Source organism: Camelina sativa, chromosome 8 (assembly GCF_000633955.1).
Source record: "Camelina sativa cultivar DH55 chromosome 8, Cs, whole genome shotgun sequence".
NCBI classification, from domain to species: Eukaryota; Viridiplantae; Streptophyta; class Magnoliopsida; order Brassicales; family Brassicaceae; genus Camelina; species Camelina sativa.
The window spans coordinates 12603018-12628072 of NC_025692.1; the positions used below are offsets into that span (position 1 = coordinate 12603018).

The 25055-nt window shown below is 36.7% G+C and overlaps 1 protein-coding gene across 1 annotated transcript; it reads right to left on the reverse strand.

Annotated features, from left to right (window-relative positions):
- LOC104709473 (sugar transporter ERD6-like 17) lies at nt 9261-23151 on the reverse strand. The gene is made up of 14 exons (XM_019228729.1): nt 22897-23151; nt 22729-22791; nt 15817-15906; nt 15580-15639; nt 15352-15417; nt 13296-13361; nt 11816-11886; nt 11642-11711; nt 11470-11555; nt 11274-11361; nt 11059-11143; nt 10651-10694; nt 9438-9523; nt 9261-9339 (listed from the first exon to the last, which is right to left on the reverse strand). The coding sequence occupies exons 1-14, from the start codon at nt 23041-23043 to the stop codon at nt 9261-9263; spliced, it is 1101 nt and encodes a 366-aa protein (XP_019084274.1). The 5' UTR covers nt 23044-23151.

A 25055-nucleotide genomic window follows, 5' to 3' on the forward strand; every position in this document is an offset into this window, starting at 1 on the left:
CTCGCTGACGCTAGGCCGAGATCCGAGATCTCCCACGCCGAACTCACCGGATCCAGCCACTCTCAGCGGAAAAGCACCGACCACACCATTCAACCCGGAACCCTCACGATCCAATCCACCGATCTCCGCCGATCGACCAGACTCAAACGCTCCGCCTCTCTCAGCCGGATTCACGGAATCCATATGGCGCCGATCTCCGACCATCCCGTTGCCGACCTCGTTCTCGCTGCCGCCCTCGAAACCCAGCTCGATCTGATGACCTTCAAACCCGCTCAAGCCCGAGCCAGCACGGCAACCTCCATCTCTCCCTGTATCGGCATCGTGCCGATCCCGAACCGAACGGCCTCGCCGACCGCCGACCATCGGTGATCTCCCCATGAGAAGCTCGCTCGGCGGCGGCTGCTAGGTCTTCAAGGATATGTGACCAAACAAAGGGGAGAGAAAAATAGAGAGAGAAAGAAGTAAAAACATGAAAATAAAAGGATAGAGGGAGGAAATTACCTTTTTATGAAGTGGAGGAAGTGAAGAAAAAGGGAGAAGAGGAAGAACAAATAAATAAGTAAATAAAACGGAAATTTTACTGCAGAATCCGTCACCTCGATATGCAATCTGCTCTTTTTCGGGAAACTCATTGAATACCGCGCTTAGAGTAAAGACCGCTGGATATCCACGGTATCTCTCGAAGAACGAGCCTGGTGACTACAGAAGAATCGTTGTAGCAATTTTGTTCCATAGAAGCGACCCGAAACAATATGAGCCGAGCAGGCATATTACGGATAATTTAAGTACGTCCGCTGATCGCAGAAGGAATGCCACTCTCCGGACTAAGGGGGGGACTATTGTTGGATATGGGCTACGCCCAATATGCCATTCGGCCCAACAAGATTCATTAATTACAATCTCGGCCCGACAAGATTGGGAGCAAGTCCACTAATTCTCGCAAAAGGGCAATCTCAGGAATTCACGACAAAAACCCTAGACATCCCTAGGTCAACAGTCCCCTATAAAAGGAGAAAGCATTTATTGGCATCACCATTCTGACCCGCGGACAATACCTACAGAGCAATACTTTGCATCGAAAACTGTTATTGTCTTTCGTATAATTCGTTCCTATTTTCAGTTCGTCATTTTTAGCTTGCTAGTTCGCTTGTGAATTAACAAGCTCTATCCCGACTTATTTTAAGTGACGATCTCACGTTTTCCCCGATTAATAAAAGAACTTGCTTGCTCTTTCCCACAAAATCTTTATTTATTTAAGTTGTGCAATCCGCGGTACAAACACGAGCAGAGTGGTTATCTAATGCGCACCAAGATCTCAACATCAGATGAAGGCGGCGTTGCAGCTGGTTTTGGAGTTTTGGACAGCATTTATTTGAATTGAGATGGATCACACTCGCAATCATCCTGATAAATTCCTCTGCTGCTTTATTTCTTCTTATTCTTGCTTGTTGAAGATTTGTGTATTAATCCATGAAGATCAATAGGACCACAAAGCATACATAAACTTGCTTATTGTTAGTTAACTTATTTTAGAGCTGTCATGTAAGAGAAACGAATATAAATGAAAAAGATATAAAAACAGGGATCTGCAGCAAATCTCCAAAATGAAGGAAGAAACAAATCAAGACCCAAGAGGAGAAACTCGTAAGTGTCTTCTTTGTTGCTAGATAGATCAAACAGGGAAATAAAGGCAGAGAGAAGCAAATTAAGACGGGAGAAACCATCGAGCATCCTTGGGGTTCAAGTCGGAGAGGCTGGGGAATTGTGTTAGCTTTTTTTGTGTCAAGATTGAATACACAGATGCAGGGGCAGATGTCTGGGCAGGAAGGTTTCAGTTTACAGTTACGAAGACGGTCATGACGGGTGAAGTAGATGGAGTTTGGTTGGATATCGAGGGTATGGTCAGCAGGCACAGTGAAACCTAAATCCAGAAGGAGGGCCTCATTGCCTAAAGAATCTACCTCGACAGACAGGTTCGGGTTGTATATAAGCTCATCGGGATCTGGATTAGGATCCGTCTTGTAGAGGCGGAAGAACCTCTCCCGAGGTATTTCATCAGAGGTTGCCTCATAAGCGATGCTCTCGACCAACAAAACCTCTCCCGAGGTTGTAACAGCAATGTTATGACTAGAGATTGCTCCATCATCATATGTGGTTTCATCATCACTCGGAGGAGAAGCTGGATAAAATGGTAGTAATATGTAACTGTCGGGCACAACATCCTTGAAACCTTCTGGTACAGACAAATCCAGGATTCGAATGAATCGGCGTTTTGTGTAGACGTAAAGAGTATCACCCCGGAGTAAAATTCTATTGAATAAATATATGTTTCAAAACAAAAAAGTAAAACCATATAAAGAGTAAAATTCTCAAACAAATTTTTTTTCAACTATGCAACAAAAACAAAAAATATCACCAAAAACATACTCAGATTTTTTAAAACATACAGGTCCCATAGATTAATGTAGTTTCTTTTTTTTGTTAGTGTATATTAATTGTTTTTTTAATTTTAGTTCTCAACACATTACTTATATAGATTAGTTGCTTAAATTTTAAAATAACAAAGAAGCTTAAATCATGAAATACAGACTGATTTTTTCATTTTTTTTAATAAAAATTATCAAAATCAAAACAAGATATTAAAAATATAGTGTTTCCAAATTACATAAGTTAATGCTTTTTAAACTTAATCTGTATTAATAGAATTTATACAACAAAAAAATTTCAAAATACATTTGCTCATAAAATCAACTCACACAGNAAAAAAAAAAAAAAAAAAAAAAGACTCACAGAATCTGAATTTTATAATACTCATATTTTAATCAATTAGAATGCAAAGAACTTATTTTCGTCAATAGTATCAAAAACAGTTATTCATAACAATAATATTAGATTATAACATATGGTATTTGAATAACTAGAAATCCAATATCCTTACACATAATTTTAATCTTAATTTTATAAAACACAAAAAATATTTTACTAAAAAATCATAAATAATTATGATCAATCATAATATTAGTTTTCCTTAAATAATTATTTTGATCATTTGAAATTAATATAAAAATAATTATACACATAAAATTATTAAACCTCCGCTACTAAACAGTGCGCGTTACAATTTTTTTTGGCAAATTTTTTACAATTTATAATATTTTTTGCTAAAAAACTTCGTCTGATCAGAAATTAATTCAAAATTTGAGAGGATTTGACATTTATAATTTAATATAATTGGATGATTAAGAAATCGCCTAAATTCTCCATCTTAGGAGAGGTAATATATTGTTGTATCACACTAAACAAAATATATTTATACTTTACGGGTTAACTTATTTGATACTTATAAATATTCAAAATTTATGATTTTGCCTTGATCTTGATGATTTTTTAGTGAAAAAATTATATTTTTTTACTCTGTTTCACCTCCCGCTCATATAATCTCATGCACTTTAATTCATTTTCTATGTTGACTCAATATTAAAGTATTAAAATATTTTCAAAATATAAGATTACATTTAATTTATCAAACATTTTTCGCTGTGTACATTGCATAGTAAATATCTTATTAAAATTTTTAAAGCAATAATAACATATTTTATTCAATATAATATATGTAACTAAAATACTATGAAAAATTAAAAATGTGATTCTAAACAGGAACGCTACAGTTAGTAATTTGTTAAGTTTACTATACTGACTATAGTCAAAACCAGAATATGAAATTAAATATATAAATTAGAGTAAATCAAATAAAGATGCTACTATTATTTTGTAACCAATGAATTAAAATTTTATGTGCAGACACTTTGGCGCGCAAGGCGCTTACAACTCTATATCATGTTTTGTATGTAAACTATTTGGCTCATATGAGCTAATATTTTTTTGTCAATAAAAATTAAAATTTACGTAAATATTAACCTGTGGTTTATAGTGCAGGTCACCATCTAGTTACGTTCTCTATTTTACATAGAATGTCATTTTGACATAATGCACACAAATTTAAAAAAAAACTATCTAAATTTATATTTTACCTTTTACAAATACACTATTTTTTCTATTTCTAATTAATAAGCTCAAATAATATGATAAGAGAATTTAATCTTAAAAACTACAATGAAAACATAAATAACACTCTTTTTATATAAAAATGTCAAAATGATAATATTTATGAAAAAGAGTATTAATTTATAAAAATACTTTCTTAATTTGTTATTTTTTTTAGAAAAATGTTTATAAAATAAGATTTTTATCATTATAACTAATACTTTTATAGAATGATTACAAAGATAATAACAATTACCATGTTTCAAAGATGAACTATGAAGATGTTTGTACCTTCTTCATAGATGAAAAATGTCTTGTCAATACTTTCTCTTTTAAACCAATTATCAACCAAGAACATAATGAAACGTTCATACCAAGTACGAGGTGCCTGTTTAACCAGAGAGAGATTTCTTGAGCTTGTAGACCTAGTTAAGGAATTTTGGATCTTTAAAACCCTTTAGCTGGGATACATACACTTCTTTTTGGATGATTCCATTTAAAAAGACATTTTATACTGTATATCAGTATACATACACTTCAATTAATATTAGCCATAAACTTACATCAGTCAAAATAATAGTCAGATCGAACTTCTCGTACAACATCATAATGCATGATGCATAGTCCGCAAATGTTATTTTGATGTTAAAATCAAAATAGTAAGCACTTCTGCCACAGTTAAACCAATACAAAAATATTTTCTTAAAACATATCGATTGACAAAAATAAAAAAATAAATAAAAAAATAAAAAAAAAAAGGAAATATCACACTTAACTCTGGGCATTCGGGTTCGGGTTCGGGTTTTCGGGTTTAGACATATAGAAACCGTTTGGGTTTTTTATACTATTGGGTCGAGTATTACCCGTTCGGGTTCGGGTAATTCGGATATACCCGAACTCAAACAAACCATAAAAAAAAAACTAATTTTTATTTTTAAAAATTTTTAAAACACTTGTATATATATAAATATTTAACGTTTCACGTTAGGATAGAGAAATTTAGATGACAAAATGGTTAAAGATGCACCCTTAAATGCTCAAGGTTATGGGTTCAAATCCTTTTAGATGCATATTTTTACATTTAATTCGGATTAGTTCGGGTGAGCATTCAGGTTCGGGTAATACCCAAACCCGATCGGGTATCCGAACCTTAAATGTATTACACCCGATCAGATTTTATACACTACCCGAACCCGACTGTTGGTGTTGGGTTTCGACGATAGACAAGCCCATAGGAGAAGCCCAATAAGGAGCGGTTGTCACAATCAGTAGCGGGTCCTTTATGGGCCCAAGAAGAAGGTCCGACCAGGAAGAACGTCGAGTCAACTGCGAGAGGAGGTCGCGGGATCACAAGCCCAGATCTTCGGAGGAGATGGAGGAGATAGTTAAGATTTTATTTTCTGCTTAAACACTGAGGTCATGGTTAAGAAACAGACATGTAATTTTACGCAACAAAACAAAGAAAAATCAATACAAAATCTAGTCTGTCATTCTTCATTGTTCTTGTCGATTTAAATCGAAAGTCTGCCCAGATCTTATTTCACCTTCGAATCAATGTAGTTGTTGTTTCTCGTATCAACAATTTGGCGCCATCTGTTGGGACATAGGTCTTTCTATTCTCAAAAATCGATTACTTTGAAGAAATCTAGGCAAAATGGATCCATCCGCAACTAATACAACCATGCCAGAAATCACTCACGAACGCACCAGCGACATCGCACCACCAATAACACATCAGGGGTCCGTCCCTAACAACGCCCCTTCTCAGGGTGAGCAGACTCAAGTCCAGTCCGATCGTGAGGTCCCAAATTCGGTCAGATCTGGGACACACTCGTTGCTTGGCGACACCCAGACACCGGACCAAAGCTCTTCGGGTTTCTTGGATTTCACCCGCCAGAGACCCATCTCAGTTCGGGATCCCGGCAGCTCGAATCATGGGCTTTCCGTCGAGGTTACACTCGTGGTCCCCATGATCCCTACGGGAAAGAGGAACCAGTCTCGACATCGCACCGAATAGAGACGTGTTTGACGACTGGAGCAAAGATCTCCTGATAATCTACTCCTTCTTTCTGCGAGAAACCTCTGGCCACAAACCTGGCTTTGAACCTCGGAGGATCAGAATCTGACATGCCTGCTTTCCGCTTGAAAATCCACTTACAGCTAATCGGCTTACAGTCTTTTGGCCTGTCGATAAGATCCCAGGTGTTATTTTTTTGTTGAGAGCTTATCTCCTCCGATGCTGCTTCCATCCACTTGTCACTGTCTGGATCCCTAATTGCCTCAGCAAAATTCTCTGGCTCAGTGAGGCCTCCATCTTCAGACAAGAAACACACATAGGCTTCCATATCATCCTCCTCTGTGCCTACATCATAATCCTGAAACCTTACAGGGGGCACAACCTGCCTTCTGACCTATCCCTTGCTAACTGATAACTACTCGGATCCTGATGACCTCCACTTTGACTTGCAACCTCTGAACCCTGAACATCTGAATCAGTTGCAATCTGCTCAGACGAAACACCCGGTTCTGAGAAAACTCCACCGTGAGAAGAATCTCCTAAGACCCTGTGTTCACCTGCAAAATCAAAACTTAAAAGTTTATCAATAACCAAAAAAATTTGATCATTACCTGTCGTTAACTCGGTCTTAAAATCCTTGAACATCACGTCCTCCTTAAAGACCATATTTCTGCTGATAACAGACTTCTTGTCGTCTATAACCTTTAACTCCATCTGGGTAACCAGTAAAATCTCCTTTCTTTGCTCTCGGTTCTAGCTTTCCCTCATTTGAATGAATATAAGCTAAGCAACCAAACCTCCTTAAACCATCCACAGAAGGCATCACTGATGTCCACAACTCCTCAGGGACCTTGAAATCAATAGCCGAAGAGGGTGAACGGTTTATCAAGTAAACCGCTGTAGAAGCTGCTTCTGCCCAAAAACTCTGACCGAGACCACTCTCGCTTAACATGCTACGAACCTTGTTCATAATGGTTCTATTAAGTCTCTCTGCCACTCCGTTTTGTTGCGGAGTATAGGTGCACGTCATGTGTCTAACTACACCTTCATCCTTGCAGAAACGGTCAAACTATTGATTGTAGAACTCAAGACCGTTGTCAGTGGGAAGCTTCTTCACTTTTCTTTCTAATTGAGTTTCCACCATTTTCTTCTAGTCTACGAAACTCCTGAATGCTTCATCTTTGGATCTCAAGAAGTAAATCCAAACTTTCCTAGAGTAGTCATCTGTGAAAGAGATGAAATACTGACATCTCCCTAAACTCATAGGTACATTCGGGGAACCCCACAGATCAGAATGCACGTAGTCCAGCTTTTCTTTAGTGACATGATGAGCTGAACCAAAACTCACCTTGTGTGTCTTACCGAAAACACAATCTTCACAGAAATCAACTCCCGAAACTTTACTGACCTTGAAGCAACCTCTCTTAGCGAGAACCTGAAGTCCTTTTCGACCAATGTGTCCTAGTCTGTTGTGCCACAACAAACTTTTTTCATCAGCTTGAACAGATCAGTAAGCTTCTCTGACTCTGCTACGTGAGCCTCTGCACCTTTTGCAACTCCATCCAGAATGTAAAGAGTTTGGCGTCTTGTTCCCTTCATGAATATTGTACAGCCTTTCACAACCTTAAGAACACCATTCCCCCCTTTGAACTCACACCCCTTCATCTCTAAGGTGCCTAGGGATATCAGATTCCGAGAATTATCAGGCATGAACCTAACATCATGCAAAACAAAAGTAGTACCATCTGGATTCTGAAACCTGATTGAACCAATGCCTTTTACCTCGCAAAAGGTGTTGTTAGTCATTCTAACCTTCCCGTTGGATAACTCATTCATGTCAATGAATAAGTTTCTCTTTGACGTCATGTGGACGGAGCAAGCCGAATCCATGATCCACTCATCTTGGCTAATATCTCCTGTAGCCAAATTTACTTCTGAGGCTACCAACCCAAGCAGATCTTGAGCGTCGTCCTTCACCATAGCAGCCTCGCCTTGGGTTTGAGACTGAGTGTTCTTACCTTTGTTTCTTTCCAACCACTTGTAGCACTGCTTTTTAAAATGCCCCTCCTTCCCACACACCCAACAGATCTTCTTACCACCATCTCTGGATTTGGATCTTGACTGATTCTTGTTATTGTTCTGTTGAGCGTTTCGGTTCTCCGATCTTCCTCTGATTAAATGAGCTTCGGAGATAGTCTTTAAGCCATTACTGTCCCGAAGCTCCATCTCTTTTGATCTAGCAGCACTTGCGACCTATTCAAACTTGATCCCTTCTCTTCCATATCTCAATGTCTCCTTGAGTAACTCATATATCGCCGGAAGAGAACTAAGCAACAGAACCGCTTGAACCTCATCTAGAACCTCTATATCTAGATGACTAAGATCAGCAATCAACTTCAAGAACTCATCAATATTCTCGTCTAAAGTCTTAGACTCTTGCATCTTGAAATTATAAACCTTAAGCTGTAGATAAACCCTATTTGGAAGAGTCTTTACCATAAACAGACGCTCTAAGGTCAACCATGTCTCTACAGCTGTAGCACACTTCTCGATCTTCCTCAAAACTTTGTCCCCGACGTTCAAGGAGATCACATGCTTTGCCTTGTCACATCGATCGAGTCTTGTAGCCTCATCCTCGATCAGCTTCTTCTTCTTTCCTGGATCTCACTCTTTTGCTTCTGTCAACACCGGAGGTGTATGCTCCGATATAACATCCTTCAATCTCAGGATCTTCAGATGCGCAAACATCCTTGTTCTCCAAAGAGAGAAATCTCCAGTTCCATCGAACAACGCGACTTCTAATTTCGCACTCATCGTAGATCTTGATTCGCCTTAGCCGTAACCTTACTCTGATACCAATTTGTGAAACCTAATCTTCGATCTTGAGATTAGATTGAACTCGAACCAAAGAAAAAACAAGAAAGAGAACGAATCAACACAGGAGATTTAACGAGTTCGGGCTTCGATGTGAAGCCCTACGTCTCGCCGTCATCGGTGCACCGGAATCCACTAAACTCAGCTCAAACTCGAGCTTAAACTTCATCGGTTACAATCACTCAGAACTCTCTCTACAATTTCCCTCTCTCTCTACAATGAAATCGATACAGAGATAAGAAAAAGACGATAGACCTTTAAACGTCTAACAAACCCTCACACGTGCAAGCGTGCAACCAACAAGAGAACTGAGCGTGTCAACGCTTTAGTGAATAACCAAGTCCCAACCGGACTCAATTGAACCAACCGGTTCACAAGCTAGACCAGCTCCCGGAAACCTTCTGCTACACCCAGAATGTTTCCAACACTTGGTTAATTCCACATTAACCTTCTGATCTTTATACTACAACCTTCATATCTTTTATAGATTGTCTGAACGTACGTAAAAAGTAAAGACGTGCTCATCAACAAGAGAGGACGTCTGCCCCATTTATCGACAAGAATGAGACCAATCATGGTTTTTGGCATCTGCGAATATCCAGAAAATACCATTTAATAATGCTAACGAGAGTAGAATTGTTTTTGCAAATTATTTAACTTAACAAAAAATGATCATTAAAATGCCAAAATCATTACAGTTATAGTAGTTAAATAACAACTAATTTCAAAAATACTATAGGATACAATCCATTACACAAAACTGTACTAATATAACAATAAACCTGATACTATAGGATACAATCCATTACACCAGACGTCTTCCTTGGATTGTCTAGTGTATCTGGAAAGATAGAAATAAAAAAGTTTTTCAGGGTATAGAGGCAGAGCCAGCTGATATTATCACTCAGGCGACTATGGATAAGTTGTTATGGAAGGAGACTAAGTCCTTCACTTTGGTTCCGTTAGATCCTTTACCTTTGGAGATTCGGCTCCTTGGTCCCGGTGTCAGGTCGATGGATCTTGGAAGGCTTCAGATCCTTTGGAAGGGTTAGGTTGGTGGTTATGTAATAATGAAGATAGAACGTTATTAATGGGAGCACGAAATCAGCGACGCGGACCATCACCTCTACATTCGGAGCTTCAGGCGTTGATTTGGGCGATGACATCCATATTGGCGACGGGCACTCAATGTCAGAGTTTCGAGACGGATTGTGCTGAATTAGTGGCGATGGTACAGTTCCATGATGATTGGCCTGCTTTTTCTAATATGTTGGATGAGTTTAGCTCACTTCGCTCATCATTTCCATCCTTTTTACTTTTGAGGATTCCGCGTACGTCTAATGTACGGGCTGATTGTCTTACCCGTTCTTCGAGATTGTTAGTTTCTGCATCTACCTTTGTAAACTCTTTCCCTCCAGTTTGGGCAATCAACTTTGGAGTTATCTTCTAATTTAATGTTCGGTTGACAAAAAAAAAAAATCTGATACTGTACAATAAAAAAATAATAAAAAGAATAATTTTTAATAACGCTTTTGTGATTGTAATTGTCAAAGCTATTTGTGATTCACCATGTACTATTGTAGTATGGGGTTACCAATTTTAGTTTTACTAATTAAAAGTTTTAACTTAAAATATTTATATATATATATATATATATATAATCAATTTTCATGCATATAAATTAACAAAAAAAAAAAGTAGATATATAAACTTACCACGAAGAGGCTTAACATCATCATTCCAATTGCCACCGGAAAACCTGTTTTAACTCAAAAAAAATTATTAAGCAAAAAAAAAAAAAAGGGTTGGAAACCTGTTTTCTGTTCTTCAGCTTGTGCTCTGTTTTTCCATTTTATTATTTTGATCAGCTTTTACTCACCTCCATACATTTATATACTCTTTTTTTTTTTTTGAGAAATAAATTTAACATTTTAACCAAAAAGTAAATGGAAAGAGGAACCTCATGGTAAATATTTACTAAGATATTTTTTTTTCCACAAAAGTAATAAAAAAATCTTATAAAAAACTGGAAATTCTATGCAAATACTTCACTTGCAGATTCAAGTAGACTGTTGTATATGTGTGACGTGTCTATATAAAAAGAATCAAAAGCTTAATCTTACCAGATTTTCTAAAAATGGTACTTGCATAAGAGATTACAGCAGCACTTCCTGAGAATTGTTGTGTCAACATTAGCCCGACTCCTACCTAAGATATAAAATCATAAAAAAAATAAAATAAAAAAAATAATGTTATGCAGATAAATATGAAAAGTAGAATACATTCTACGAATACAGTTTTATGTACTTATATCTCAAACATGTAAAATTAACTGTACCACGAGGGTGTATCTATATTTTCTCTGGAACAAATCACAAAAACTCGACCTCGAATCATTTTCTACCATTTTGGTCATAACCTTAAAAACAAAACAAAATCATTCAAACTTAACATTGTTTTTTATTTTTCAAGGACTGAGTTGTACATACTTTATAGCTGAAAATATTATGAGAATAGTAAAACTCCCTTTAATTTCGGAGGCTTCACGTGAAATATCAGCATCTCTCCCTCTAAGCCGAAGCAGTGAATTTTCGAGTTCTTTATCTGTACCAACTTTTGCCTGCAAAATTTTAAATGGATTGGTTTCATATCTTCCCATGGTTGATAAATTATGTTAATGGGTATTAACAAAAAAAAATGACCAACCAGCCATCTTGGGGACTCTGGTACGAAGAATAAACCGATTACTTGAATGATGCATGGTAAAGCACCTAGACAGGGGAAAACAAAAATTTTTATTTTTATCAGTTAATATATATATATATATATATATATATATATATTAATTTCTCCACAGTTGATATGATATTTATAGTTGATACAGCCAACATCCTCCAAGTCATGAAAATCCCACAAAAATAAACTATGGCGAGTCCAGCATTTTGAAGAAGCTAATACATAATCAGACGAGAATAACAAAGGATCAATCTACGTACTCATGACAAAGCTAATTAACTAGTTTAAATTAAGAAAAACAATATTTACTGGATTTGTTTTGGGCCAATTTGCCTGATAGCCAAATTTGTAAGTAAAATTAAGAATATAGCAGAAAATTTGAAAATATTAGGAAAATAGGATCAGGGGTATTTAAAATTACAAAGAGTGGTGGTGGTGGCTGGAGGTAGCCGACGATCGGAGGTGGAGGTGGTGACCAGTGGCCGATGGCTGGACAGAGGTCAGAAGTGGTGGTGGTGGCCGGCGGCCGGAGTTGGCCGGGGTTGGACAGCGGCCGGAGTTGGACGGCGGCCGGAGTTGGCTGGAGTTGGCCGGAGCCGGAGTTGGCCAGAGTTTGACGGCGGCTGGAGTTGGCCGGAGTTAGCCGGAGTTGACCGGAGTTGGATGGCGGCCGGAGTTGGCCGGAGTTGGCCGGCGTTGGAAGTGGTGGACGGCTGAACGGCAGCTGGTGGCTGGACGGTGGCTGTTGATGGTGGTACTGGGCGGAGATGGTGGTGGTGGGTGATGGTAGGGATGGTAGTTTTTGGGATTAGTTTTGGAAATATTATAGAAAATATAGACTATATCAGCTTTTAATGGTTAGTATAGTCAGTCACTTAATTATTAAAAATTTTTAGTTATACACTGCAATTCCTCATTTAATTTAGTTTGGGTATAGCTTTTTTTGTTTTTTTTGGCTGGTATAGTTTTGTATTTGTTTATAGTCTTCTTAATTTTTTTTTTCCAGAAACAATGGACTTGTTGTAACAAAAGTTTTTTTGATGAATAAATTTGACATTCACTCAAAAAAAAAAAAAGATTGTCTTGATTTTTACTCTTTGATGTTGGTGGACACTTATATACTTACATCTATCTTAACATTTTTGCAGTATATTTTTGTGTCATCCTCTCTTATTTTTGTATCCAAATAAGTCTCAACTAAATTCTCTACAATCCTTACAACCAAACACAATGATTTCCTTATTTGATAATATTAATTTCCTAAAATCTATCTACCTAATTTAAAGCAATATCTTAGATTAAAATATAATTCTCCTTTCACTTTTATTTAATGTTATATTTAATTATTTAAATTACTATTTAATACATAAAGTTAATAAAATTTTAGATTTTTTTCAGCATATGATGTGATTTGAATTTTTATAAACGGATATATATTTTAAAAACTGTTTAGAATTTTTGTAACCAAACAAGTATATTCGGATATAGATTATTTCACATTTGAGTTATTTTTAATATATAATGAATATACATCTTAATCTTTTTATTAATTACTGTGAGAACACACACATATATAACAATGTAACATTTATATTAAAAAACTCAAAGAAACATTTACATTTACCTGATTTGAAAAGGTAAATGTACCGCAGACATGTTTCGGTGCAATTTCTGCTATATAGACAGGTACCTGTTAGGTAAATAAGCAAACAAAATTTAGATCACATATAAATTTGATACTAGGATTTTTGTGTCTTAACCTATGAATGAATGAATGCTAACAAACAAACAAACTTAGGCTAAGATGATCAGGTGAGATGCAAGGTGTTTCTCTATCCTAGCAGGTTCAATTAACCTTATGCATTGTAGTACTTAAGGTGTCAATCCAAATGGGATTATGCTAATCACAAAAGATGCAATCAAAATAGTACAAGTTAAGCCAATTCAGAAATGGGTGATATTCTATCAACCTAATGAAACAGAAATGTAAAATGCAAAATGTAAAATACTTAAACAGAAACTAAATGCAAGATAAATAAATGAAAGCAGTGCAGAATATAAATAAGGAAGAGTAACAAAAAGCAGTAAATAAACAGGATGAAAACTAAATTAAATAGGAAATAAACAAGAACAAACTAGAACAGAACAATGCATAAACAAGAAAGTAAACTGGTGCTCGACCTAGCACTCGATCGAGCATGGTATGAACCAAGGTCGAGTGCATGGCCGAGTGATGCAGAACATAAGATTGAATTTAAAACTAAAAGCAGAAACAATAAAGCAGAAAAAGACAAGTAATTAAATGTAAGAAACAGAAGTAAACAAGTAGCAAATAGATCCTAAGGATGAGAATTATTGGTTGATATTAAAATTAATCTATCTAGGTTGCTTAATAAACCTCAAACAAATAATGAGCTATCTCTAGACAATGATCTTCTAATACTTGTTAATTCATTCTCATGACAATAACAATCAAGCTTAGATACTCTTAAACCTAGTTCTCACTAGCTATTACATATAAAAGCAGGCTTTAAAACCCAGATCATCAATGTCAAAAATCACTTTAAACATCTAATCTCTTAGCATGCTTCATGATAATCTCTAGCATTAGCCTTATCTAACAACTTAGACATTGGTGTGATGCTAAGAAGCTTAAGATCTATCATTACCCTCTCAGTATAAGAATAGCATAGAGCATATCTAATCTAGAAGATATATATTATCAACAAGCTTAAACATCCTAAACAAACTAAGTTCTCTACCAACCTAACCCATCCTTAAGAATCTACCTCTACTCAGAATCTAATAAATGAGATTTAAGAACACAAACCCAGAAAATGATGAAACAGACATAATCATAAATATGATGATAAAATAAGCAACTTTGTAGAAGAAATCAAATGAAAATACTTAAAGGATCAAAAGTTATGAAGATTACAATTCTTGGTGGCTAGACCTAAAAAAAAACGAGTTTGTTCTGTGGCCAGAGGTAAGAGGCCTATTTATAGGAAAGAAGAGAAGCCCTAGTTAGCTAGGCGACAAAATAGAGAGTCGGTGGTAAATGCTCGAGCATGTGCTCGGTCGAGTGCATGGTCGAGTGGTTTGTCAAGTAGCTCCAGTCTTCGATCTGGTATGATATCCGTTCAGTAAAACAGCTATAACTCTTGCACCACAACTCCGATCGGCCTGAGACCACCGGCATTGGAAAGCTAACTCGACTGTGTACAACTTTTGTGAAGAACTCTGAAGCTGAATGCCAACAGAAGATTTTTATTCTTGTCGATCTTTGAGGGACTTGTCTTGAATCCGACCGAGTGTTCTTTGGCAAACGGTCCAGTGTGTGCTCGACTCCATGGTCGAGTGATTGTTTTCCTCCTCTTTTGAGCCTTATTCCCTTGCTAGATGTCTCCTTGTGATTAAAGCTTCTCCTTGGTGCTTCCAAAGTACCTAATTCACATGTTTATGCACAGAAATATGCAAATGCAATGCAAATTCTATGCTAATGCATAAATTGAGAATAAAAGACATAAATGTGTTAAAATTAACTCTAAACAATATAAAACAGGAGATAAATGCATGCTAAATGATGGTAAAATATAGAGTTATCAAAATTAATAAAAACCAAACTGTTCAAAATGAAATTCAATAAAAACAAAAAAACTATAAGTTAATATAATTACCACATAGCTAGTCAAGCCGAAACCTATCCCTGAGGAGATTCTTCCGAAGTTCAGCAACATCACATCCTTTTGTGTTCCAAACATAACATAAATCACTATTTAAGTGCTGTTCGGTTTATGTTGATAACTATAAATTAAATGGTTTGTTTATTTTCTGAAGAGATGCTTTAGAATATCTGGGACCTTAGGAATAGGTATATTTTTGAGGTTAGAAATGATGATTAATACCTTGTCAAAAGCGATGGAAAGCCAACCAGTGATGCTTAGGATGTCTGAGACCCACATTGTCTTTTTCAAATCATCAAAAGTAAGAAATAAAACTTATAAGCATATGTTTTAACTTTTAAGTTTTAGCACAAAATGGCACTAGTAATCAAATGTACGTAGACAAATACGAGAACTATAGTCAAGAAAGAAAAAAGAAATGGTGAATTGAGTTATCAAGAATAATGGTTCATTAGTTACCCCTCTTCTGCCGAGGACCATAGCCATTTTACCGCTGAACAGTGCACCAACTGCAGCTCCTAACGTGGCCAATGAGCCAAACGCTGAAAACTGGAAAAACAAAAATGATTAATCAAAAAACTATTAATCCAAAGGGAAATTAAAAAAGTTGAGTAGATAGTTTTTATATTGGGTTTAAGTTACTGAAACTAATACATACTAATTATTTTACTTTATTATTTCTGAAAAAAAAAATCATGAAAGATATATAAAAAAAAAACAATTGACATGAGTAAATGGTACTTCTATTATTGTAGATGAGAGAGTGACAAGAGATTGATTCAGTAATGATGGAATTATTGATAGATACTGTTATATATGTACTATCTTTTTGGATTGTTTCGACAACTCCATATATCAGGATATTATAGTTATATTCTTTAGGTAGGGTTATTAGATTTATGATAATAGTTTAAAAAAAGGGTTAAAACGGAGGTGAACCAGACCAGCAAAGCAAACAAAGTATACTTCATTGGGATCACGTACGAGAACGACTATATATATATATATTTGTGAAAGTAGAGATACTCGAAAGATGTATTCTCTTGTATTATTAAATGATTCAATGAATAGTACATTATATAGTCAAGGATAAAGTCCTAAGTACAATGAGATTCCTAAACCGACTTACAATAAGAGAAGAGGGCCAAAGGGCCTTGTGGACTTGGACATATGAATGGGCCGGTTATGGAGATACACTCCAAGTGATTTACAACACTCCCTCTTGAATGACTTAACCGTGCAAATGCTAAGAGATCACCGTAATATGCTTGGAGACGCTGCCTCATTAAAACCTTACCAGGAAAACCCATTGGGACAAAACCGTGGTGAAGGAAAAAGAGTACAGCACGAATTACTCCCCCTGTTCCAAGCATCACTAAAAGTCCTTAAGTCTCCGCATTCCAATCTGGTGCGTGAGCTTCTTGAATGTCGATGTCGGTAATGACTTGGTGAAGAGATCGGCTGAATTGTCGCATGATGGAACTTGTACAACTTGAACTTCTCTGGCCTTTTGTAGTTCATGTGTGAAGAAGAACTTAGGCAATATGTGCTTTGTCCGATCTCCCTTAATGTATCCTTCCTTGAGCTGTGCGATGCAGGCGGTGTTGTCTTCACATAATATAGTTGGTCCCTTGTCATCGGCCATGCCACAATCTGATCGGATATGTTGTGTCATGGACCTCAACCAAACACACTCACGGCTGGCTTCATGCATGGCTAAAATCTCTGCATGATTAGATGATGTGGCCGCAATGGTCTGCTTCATCGAACGCCACAAAATTGTTGTACCACCGTGCGTAAACACATAGCCGGTTTAAGACCTTGCATTACGTGGATCGGATAGATAACATGCATCAGCAAAACCAACTAAACCTTCTTTGTTATAGTTAGTATAAATTAAACCCAAATCCAACGTTCCTTGTAGGTAACGCAATACATGTATGATACCGTTCCAGTGTCTTTGGGTCGGACAAGAACTAAATCTTGCTAGGAGGTTCACGGCAAAACAAATGTCTGGTCTAGTGTGGCTAGCCAAGAACATTAACACTCCTATAGGACTGAGGTATGGCACTTCCGGACCGAGAATCTCTTCATCGTCCTTCTTTGGACCAAATGGATCACTATCCAAATTAAGGCTTCTCACAACAATTGGGCTAGGCAATGGGTGAGCCTAGTCCATATTAAATCTCTTGAGTACCTTTTCAGTATATGTCATTTGATGCACAAGGATTCCATCATTTATGTACTCAAGCTGCAATCCCAAATAGAATTTAGTTTTACCTAGGTCTTTCATTTCAAACTCTTTCTTGAGATATTCAATTGTTTGGCCGATTTCCCCAGAGGTTCCTAGGATATTCAAATTATCAACATATATTGCTATGATTACAAACCCTTTGTTTGCAAACTTCTTTATAAAAATACATGGACTGATGGGATCATTCTTATAGCCTTCTTTGGATAGGTACTCACTCAATCTATTGTACCACATACGCCCAGTTGTTTCAGTCCATAAAGGGATTTGTTTAGCCTTATGCAGTATTGTTCTCGAGAACCACTCTTATCTTTGAGCTCAATACCCTCTGATAATCTCATATAAATTTCATTATCCAGTGGATCATATAAATATGCGGTCACTACATCCATTAGCCGCAAGTTAAGTTTTTCTCTTATAGCCAGACTTATTAAAAATCTAAAAGTCGTTGCATCCATCACAGGGGAGTATGTCTCCTCATAATCTATTCCTGGTCTTTGAGAGAATCCTTGTGCTACAAGCCGTGCCTTATATCTCACGATTTCATTATTCTCATTTTTCTTTCTTACAAAGACCCATTTGTGTCCAACTGGCTTTATATCGAATGGTGTCCTTAAGATCGGACCAAACACATTCCTTTTCTTTAATTAATTTAACTCCACGTCAATGGCTTCTTTCCATTTTAACCATTCTGAACTTTGAGTGCACTCTAATATAGACGTGGGTTCATGATCCTCATTTATTTCAAGTGCTACCTTGTATGCAAATATTTCATCCATGACGACATCTTTCCGGTTCCACTGAATTCCAGACATGATATAATTTATTGAGATCTCATTATTATCAATACCATCAGGACCTTGAGGTTCAGCGTCCCAAATCTCATTCGGTTCCTTAGATTTTGCCGCGGCCATGTCTATGGTTTCCTTAACCTCGGTTTGATTTGCACCTTTCTTTGGTTTCCGAGGATTCTTATCTTTGGAACCTATTGGTCTACCATGTTTCAAACGTGCCTTAGACTTTGTAGCAACTTGATTATGTTCCTTTTGAACATCAATACGTACAGGTACATTACAAGCTGGTATGTACGATTTCATAACTTTCTTTGGGTCAGCAAAGGAATCTGGCAATTGATTAGCTAGCTTTTGTAAATATATAATCTTTTCGACCTCTGCCTCACATGCTAGAGTCTGAGGATCTTGCCAATTTAAGGATGTTTGATTCCATGATATTTCTTTGACCAGCTTGTTTGTCTCTCCACCCAACATAGGAAATTTGGATTCAGCAAACTGACAATCCGTGTATCTAGCCTTAAATAAATCACCCGTAGTTGGCTCTAGATACTTACTAATGGTGGGAGAATCATATCCAACACATATTCCCATCCTCCTTTGAGGTCCCATCTTTGTTCTCTGTGATGGTGCAATCGGTACATAAACGGCACACCCGAATGTCTTTAGATGGGATATGTCTGGCTCATGACCCGTTAGTAATTGGGATGGCAAATATTTATGCTCACTAGATGGTCTGATGCATATACGCTCTGCTGCATGTAATAATGCGTGTCCCCAAGCCAACACAGAAAGCTTCGACCTCATGAGTAATGGTCGAGCAATTAATTGAATTCGTTTAATGAAGGATTCATCTAATCCATTCTGTGTATGTACATGTGCCACGAGATGTTCCACACTTATCCCCATGGACATACAATAATCATTAAACGCTTGGGATGTAAATTCACCAGCATTGTCTACACGTATAGTCTTAAGTGGAAAATCTGGAAAGTGGACTCGCAGACGTATGATCTGGGCCAGCAATCTAGCAAACGCAAGGTTTCTAGTTGACAATAAGCAAACATGCGACCATCTGGTCGATGCATCAATAAGGACCATAAAATATCTAAACGTCCCCCAAGGTGGGTGTATTGGTCCACATATATCTCCTTTTATCCTTTCCAGAAAGTTTAAAGTCTCTTTAGTGACTTTTACTAGTGATGGCCTTATAATGAGTTTCCCTTGTGCACATGCCACACAGGTGAGATTTTTAGGGATAACTCGTCTCTCTTTAATAGTGTGCCCATTTGAATTCATAATTAGCTTACGCATCATGTTCGAACCCGGATCGCCAAGCCGGTCATGCCATAAAGTGAATTGTTCAACATCTTGTTCATTGCCAAATTAGCCTCTATCATATTTATTTTAGCATGGTAAAGACCAGTGGATAATGCGGGTATAGTCTCTAGGACCTTCTTATGGCCTTGGGTGATTTCAATAATATATAGGAACTCTTGGTTTCCTTCACCCTTAGTTTCAACATGTAGACCATTCAAACGAACGTCTTTGAAACTCAATAAGCTCCTCTTTGAGCTAGGTGAATATAAGGCATCACTTATTTCAAGATGTGTGCCATTAGGTAATAAAATATGTGTCTGGTCGTAGCCTTCAATTAAACTTGCTATACCCGCTATTGTGCTAATATTGACATTTTTCAAAATGAGATTATGCAAAATATCTCTTATGTTCTTGTCCTCAGCCATTTATTTATATGGACAAGAATTATGTTTTAGACATAACAGAATAAAACAAACAAATATATATTGAAGGAAATAAAATAATTGAATTTAAACCAAAATTATAATCTAATAAAATTCAAAGCATAAAACATGGAAATTAAATCAAGACAATATTTAAATTTAATTATCCTCTCTTAGACAATCCGAAGTCTCATAATCCAATAGGTCATCATTCTCATAGTCGAAATATTTTTCACCATCGAGATGAACCAAGTTAGCTTTTGGATTCTTTTTCAAACTCTCTTGATAGAGATCAACAAGGTGCTTAGGTGTTTTGCATGTCTTTACCCAATGATTCTCCATACCACATCTATGGCAAATGGATTTGGTCTTATGTTGCGGTTTGAAAATTCTGCGGCCTCTACCTCGACCACGCCACGGCCACGGCCGTGATACTTGTCTCTTTGGACATAGTTAGACTCTTTAGGCTCTTTAGGCTCTTTCTTAGGCATATCAACCTTGTGAGCTTCTGGTAATGGGGCAGTACCAGGAGGTCTCATTGCACTGTTCATTAATAATAACTCATTGTTCTGCTCAGCAAGCAGCAAACAAGAGATTAGACTTGCATATGTCGTAAAACCCTTTTCACGATATTGTTGCTGAAGCAGTATGTTATTGGTGTGAAAGGTTGAGAATGTTTTCTCTAGCAAGTCTTCCTCAATAACCTCCTTACCACATAATTTCAAGATCGAGACTATCTTAAATAGCTCTGAATTATACTTTCCATGGATTTAAAATCCTGGATTCTTAGATTTTTCCAATCAAATTGAACATTTGGTAGGAGCACCGTCTTTTGGTGTCCATATCTGTTTTTCAACTCTGTCCAAAGGTCAAGAGGATTCTCAATGGTAAGGTAATGGTTCTTGAGACTCTCAGCAAGACGATGGTGTATTAGCAAAATCGCCTTGTATCTATTTTCTTCTGTGAAGGTGAGGAAGGGAAGAGGAAGTGAATTTGCTTTGGGTGTGGGTTATTCTTTTCAGTGCAATTATTATCATCCTCAATGCATTCGCACAGGTCCTTTGATTTCAGGTTAATTTTAGTGTCCAATGCCCATTGTAAATAATTGTCTCCAGAGACATTAAGTGCAGCATACCGGAGATTGTCGATCTTGGACATCTCTAAAATACAAAACATGCACCCGATTATTTTCATGCGCTATTTAAGACCAAAGCATGCAATCGCTTTAGTCTAGGTCATGCGGTATTTAAGACCGAACCATGCCAATTGTTTTGGATTATGCCATGCGGTATTTAAGACCAAACCGTACAATTAATTTCGTCTAGGCCATGCAGTATTTAAGACCGAACCATGCCAATTTTAGTAAATAATTTCTTGTCTTTTAATATATAGTTTTTTATCTTTTAATATATAGTTAATATATGCATGAAAAAATCCTAGACAAAAATATAATCTAGTATGGACAAGGAAATATGCAAATAATTTTAAGTTTTAAAATTGTCCTTTTCTCTATATAAGATTATTTCCTTTTTAGTTTAGTAAATTTTCCTATTCTGAATAGAATTAGGACAAGAGGTTTTAGGAAAAACTTTTCTCTAGGGTTTCGATTTTAAGTTCTTAGTTTTAGGGTTTCATGCAAGACAAAATTCCGATTTTAAGTTTCAATTTATGCAAGACATAGAATCAATCAAAACAATAACAATCAATCTTATCCTAAGCAATTCTAAACCTCATATAATCTGAATTTTAAAGTTTTAGGGTTTAGGATTTCAAAGCTTAGAGTTTTGATTTGTTGATTGTGTAATTGTATATTTTAGGGTTCCCATATAATTAAGAGATCAGGTTCGATATATGTGTCCGATGAGTTCGATTTATTTACCTTCCACCGTTTTGGGGTTGACTGGAATTGATCCGGGAGCTAAAGACATCGGATATACCTTGAGCTTGATCACGAACCTCGGACTAGTCACGAACAAAACTTGATCACGAACAGAATCTGACCACGAACGCGGATTGATCACGAACAGGAACCGGTCGTCGAGCTTGAACGAACAAGAACTTATGTGCGGCGGCGGTTTAGGGTTTTAGGGTTAGGCAATTTTTCTCAGTTCGAGCTTAGAGCAAACTCGTGCTGATAACGTGTTGTGAAAGTAGAGATACTTGAAGGATGTATTCTCTTATATTATTAATGATTCAATCGAATAGTACATTATATAGTAATGGATAAAGCCTTAAGTACAATGGGATTCCTAAACCAACTTAGAATAAGAGAAGAGAGCCAATGAGTCTTGTGGACTTGGACATATGAATGGGCCGGTTATAGAGATCCACTCCAAGTGATTTACAACAATATTATATTTCTTCTTTAGATAATTGATGGTTGTTTATTTCAATTTTAAATGGATATAAAAAAACAATTTTACATATTTGTTTGCATATGTCAATGTGTCGTCGTCATCACTCGCTCTCTGTTACGCAAACTTTTCTTTTGGTTATTTAAGGTTAACACTATGAAAACCACCTTGTAACAGAGTTATTATTTTTTTTTCCGACATAGAAACAAGAGTAACAAAACAGAGAAACATACTTGCGCGATAGAAAGATCTAAATCCTTCATAAGTTCTATCTCAGCACCTGATGTATAACCAGTCTGTTAAAAAAGAAAAAGAAAATTAGATAGAACATAATTAAGAACTTTTTTAAATATGAAGTTTGTATAAGAACAAAATAAGGATAAGGAGATAAAGAAACTCACAGCAACACCAAAAGAGAAGGATGCACAAATGGCAACAACAGTGCTAAAGATAACACAAGCTGTAATACGACATTCAGGATCGTCGTTTTGATTATCGAGCTGTAAAAGCCCTCCTTCTATGCTTCTTTCTTCCTCCACCACCACCATATCGGATGCAACAGAGTCTCTGGTATTAACAAAGGAAAGCTAGAGACAAGAGAGAGAGAAAGAGAGGAGATAGAGATAGAGAGAATGATCTAATTTGTCAAAGTGGGCTTGCTTGGTTGTATAAAATGAGGGATGATGGTTATGGATGGGTCATTATTATGAGTATTATTCCATTTCAGTATTTCACTCAATCAAGATTTTTGGTTTTCTACTCAAATGGGTTTGGATTGGAAGGCTAACGTGGACGTGAGACATTTTTCTATAAAATGTATTTTTTTTTTCTATAAAATGTATACATTTTTCTATAAAATGTATTTTTACTTTTCTAAAACAACAGCCTGGTTCAAACCCATTTTTCTAAAACAACAGCTTGGTTCAAATCTCATGTAATAGACATTTTTCTATATCGGGGATGATATATATCAAGTCCAGCCCACTTTGAACCTAATTCAAGTTCAAGAAAATCCAAGATAATCACTTTATTTTGTGGTCAAAGAGGGATGACGAAAATGGAGTTCAACTCACCTTGGAAAGGACACCTTGGGAAGAGAAACATGCACCAAGAGTTGAATCTTCATTCAACTTACTATCTTTATTATCTTTTAGTTTCAAGAATAATCAATACTTAGCTTTGTTACCAAGTTTCTTATCACTATATAAACTCATGTAATTTCATTTGAGAATAATCAATCAATTTTCTTTTCATTTTAAGAGTCTATCTCTTTGTTCTTTGTCTAGAACATTTCTTTGTTTCTTGGTGTGTAATATCCAAGCAACAGCCTCCTCTTGTTGGACTAGTGAGTCATATCTAGCAGCCATTGGAGTTGGGAATATCAGCAGCCTTCCGTAACTGTTGTGCGACCCTTCCATCCATCAAATCTCCCTTGTTGCACCTTGCACCTTGGCGAGTTTTTATCCTTTCTAATCCGGCTGAGTGATCCTCGAATTTGGGTGTATCAAGGAGGATCACATGATGGCATTAAGTGGTGCAGCTATAGTGCTAAAGTCTTTCACAAAGTGCCTAATGGAATCCAGCTAGTCCATGAAAGCTCCTTATTTCTCCAACGGTCTTAGGGATCGGCCATACTCTTATAGCTTTAACTTTCTCCTCATCAACCTTAATGCCATCTGCTCTGATACCACTTGATACGCCCAAATTCAAGGATCACTCAGCCGGATTAGAAAGGATAGAAACTCGCCAAGGTGCAAGGTGCAACAAGGGAGATTTGATGGATTGAGGGGTCGCACAGCAGTTGCAGAAGGCTGCTGATATTCCCAACTCCAATCGCTGCTAGATATGACACACTAGTCCAGCAAGAGGAGGCTGCTGCTTGGATATTACACACCAAGAAACAAGGAAATGTTCTAGCCAAAGAACAAAGAGATAGACTCTTAAAATGAAAAGGAAAATTGATTGATGATTCTCAAATGAGATTACATTTCTTTATATAGGGATAAGAAACTTGGTAACAAAGACAAGTATTAATTGTTCTTGAAACTAAAAGATAATAAAGATAGTAAGTTGAATGAAGATTCAACCCTTGGTGCATGTTTCTCTTCCCAAGGTGTCTTTCCCAAGGTGAGTTGAACTCTATTTTCGTGACCCTCTTTTGACAACAAAATAAAGTGATTATTTTGGGCTTTCTTGGGCTTGTATTATGCTCAAAGTGGGCTGGACTTGATAGATATCATTCCCAATAGAAATTCCCATGTTCTCTTTGCTCCAAATATCTTCAAATATCAAATGAACAGCTCCAGCAAGCTGTTTGGTCCTTGCCCTTGTCATTGGTCCAACAGGTACAAGCATAGCATCCTCAGGAACAAGCTCAGCTTCAACTTGATTATCCTCATTGCTTTCTAGTATCATATCATGCCCCTCCTCTTCAAAAGGATTTGTCCTCAAATCCGCACCATCTGCAACAAATGGAGCCAAATCAGAAACATTAAAAGCGGAACTCACTTTGTACTTACCTTGCAAATCAAGCTTGTAAGCATTGTCACTAATTTTCGTC

Bases quoted from the DNA above. Each gene is read 5' to 3' on its own strand.
- LOC104709473 (XM_019228729.1), bottom strand. From the start codon at position 23,043: ATGGTGGTGGTGGAGGAAGAAAGAAGCATAGAAGGAGGGCTTTTACAG. The intron at 15,418-15,579 runs GTATTAATCATC...GGAACACAAAAG, and splicing joins TTTCCATCGCTTTTGACAAG to GATGTGATGTTGCTGAACTT. The intron at 11,144-11,273 runs GTACAGTTAATT...TTTATATCTTAG, and splicing joins AATATAGATACACCCTCGTG to GTAGGAGTCGGGCTAATGTT.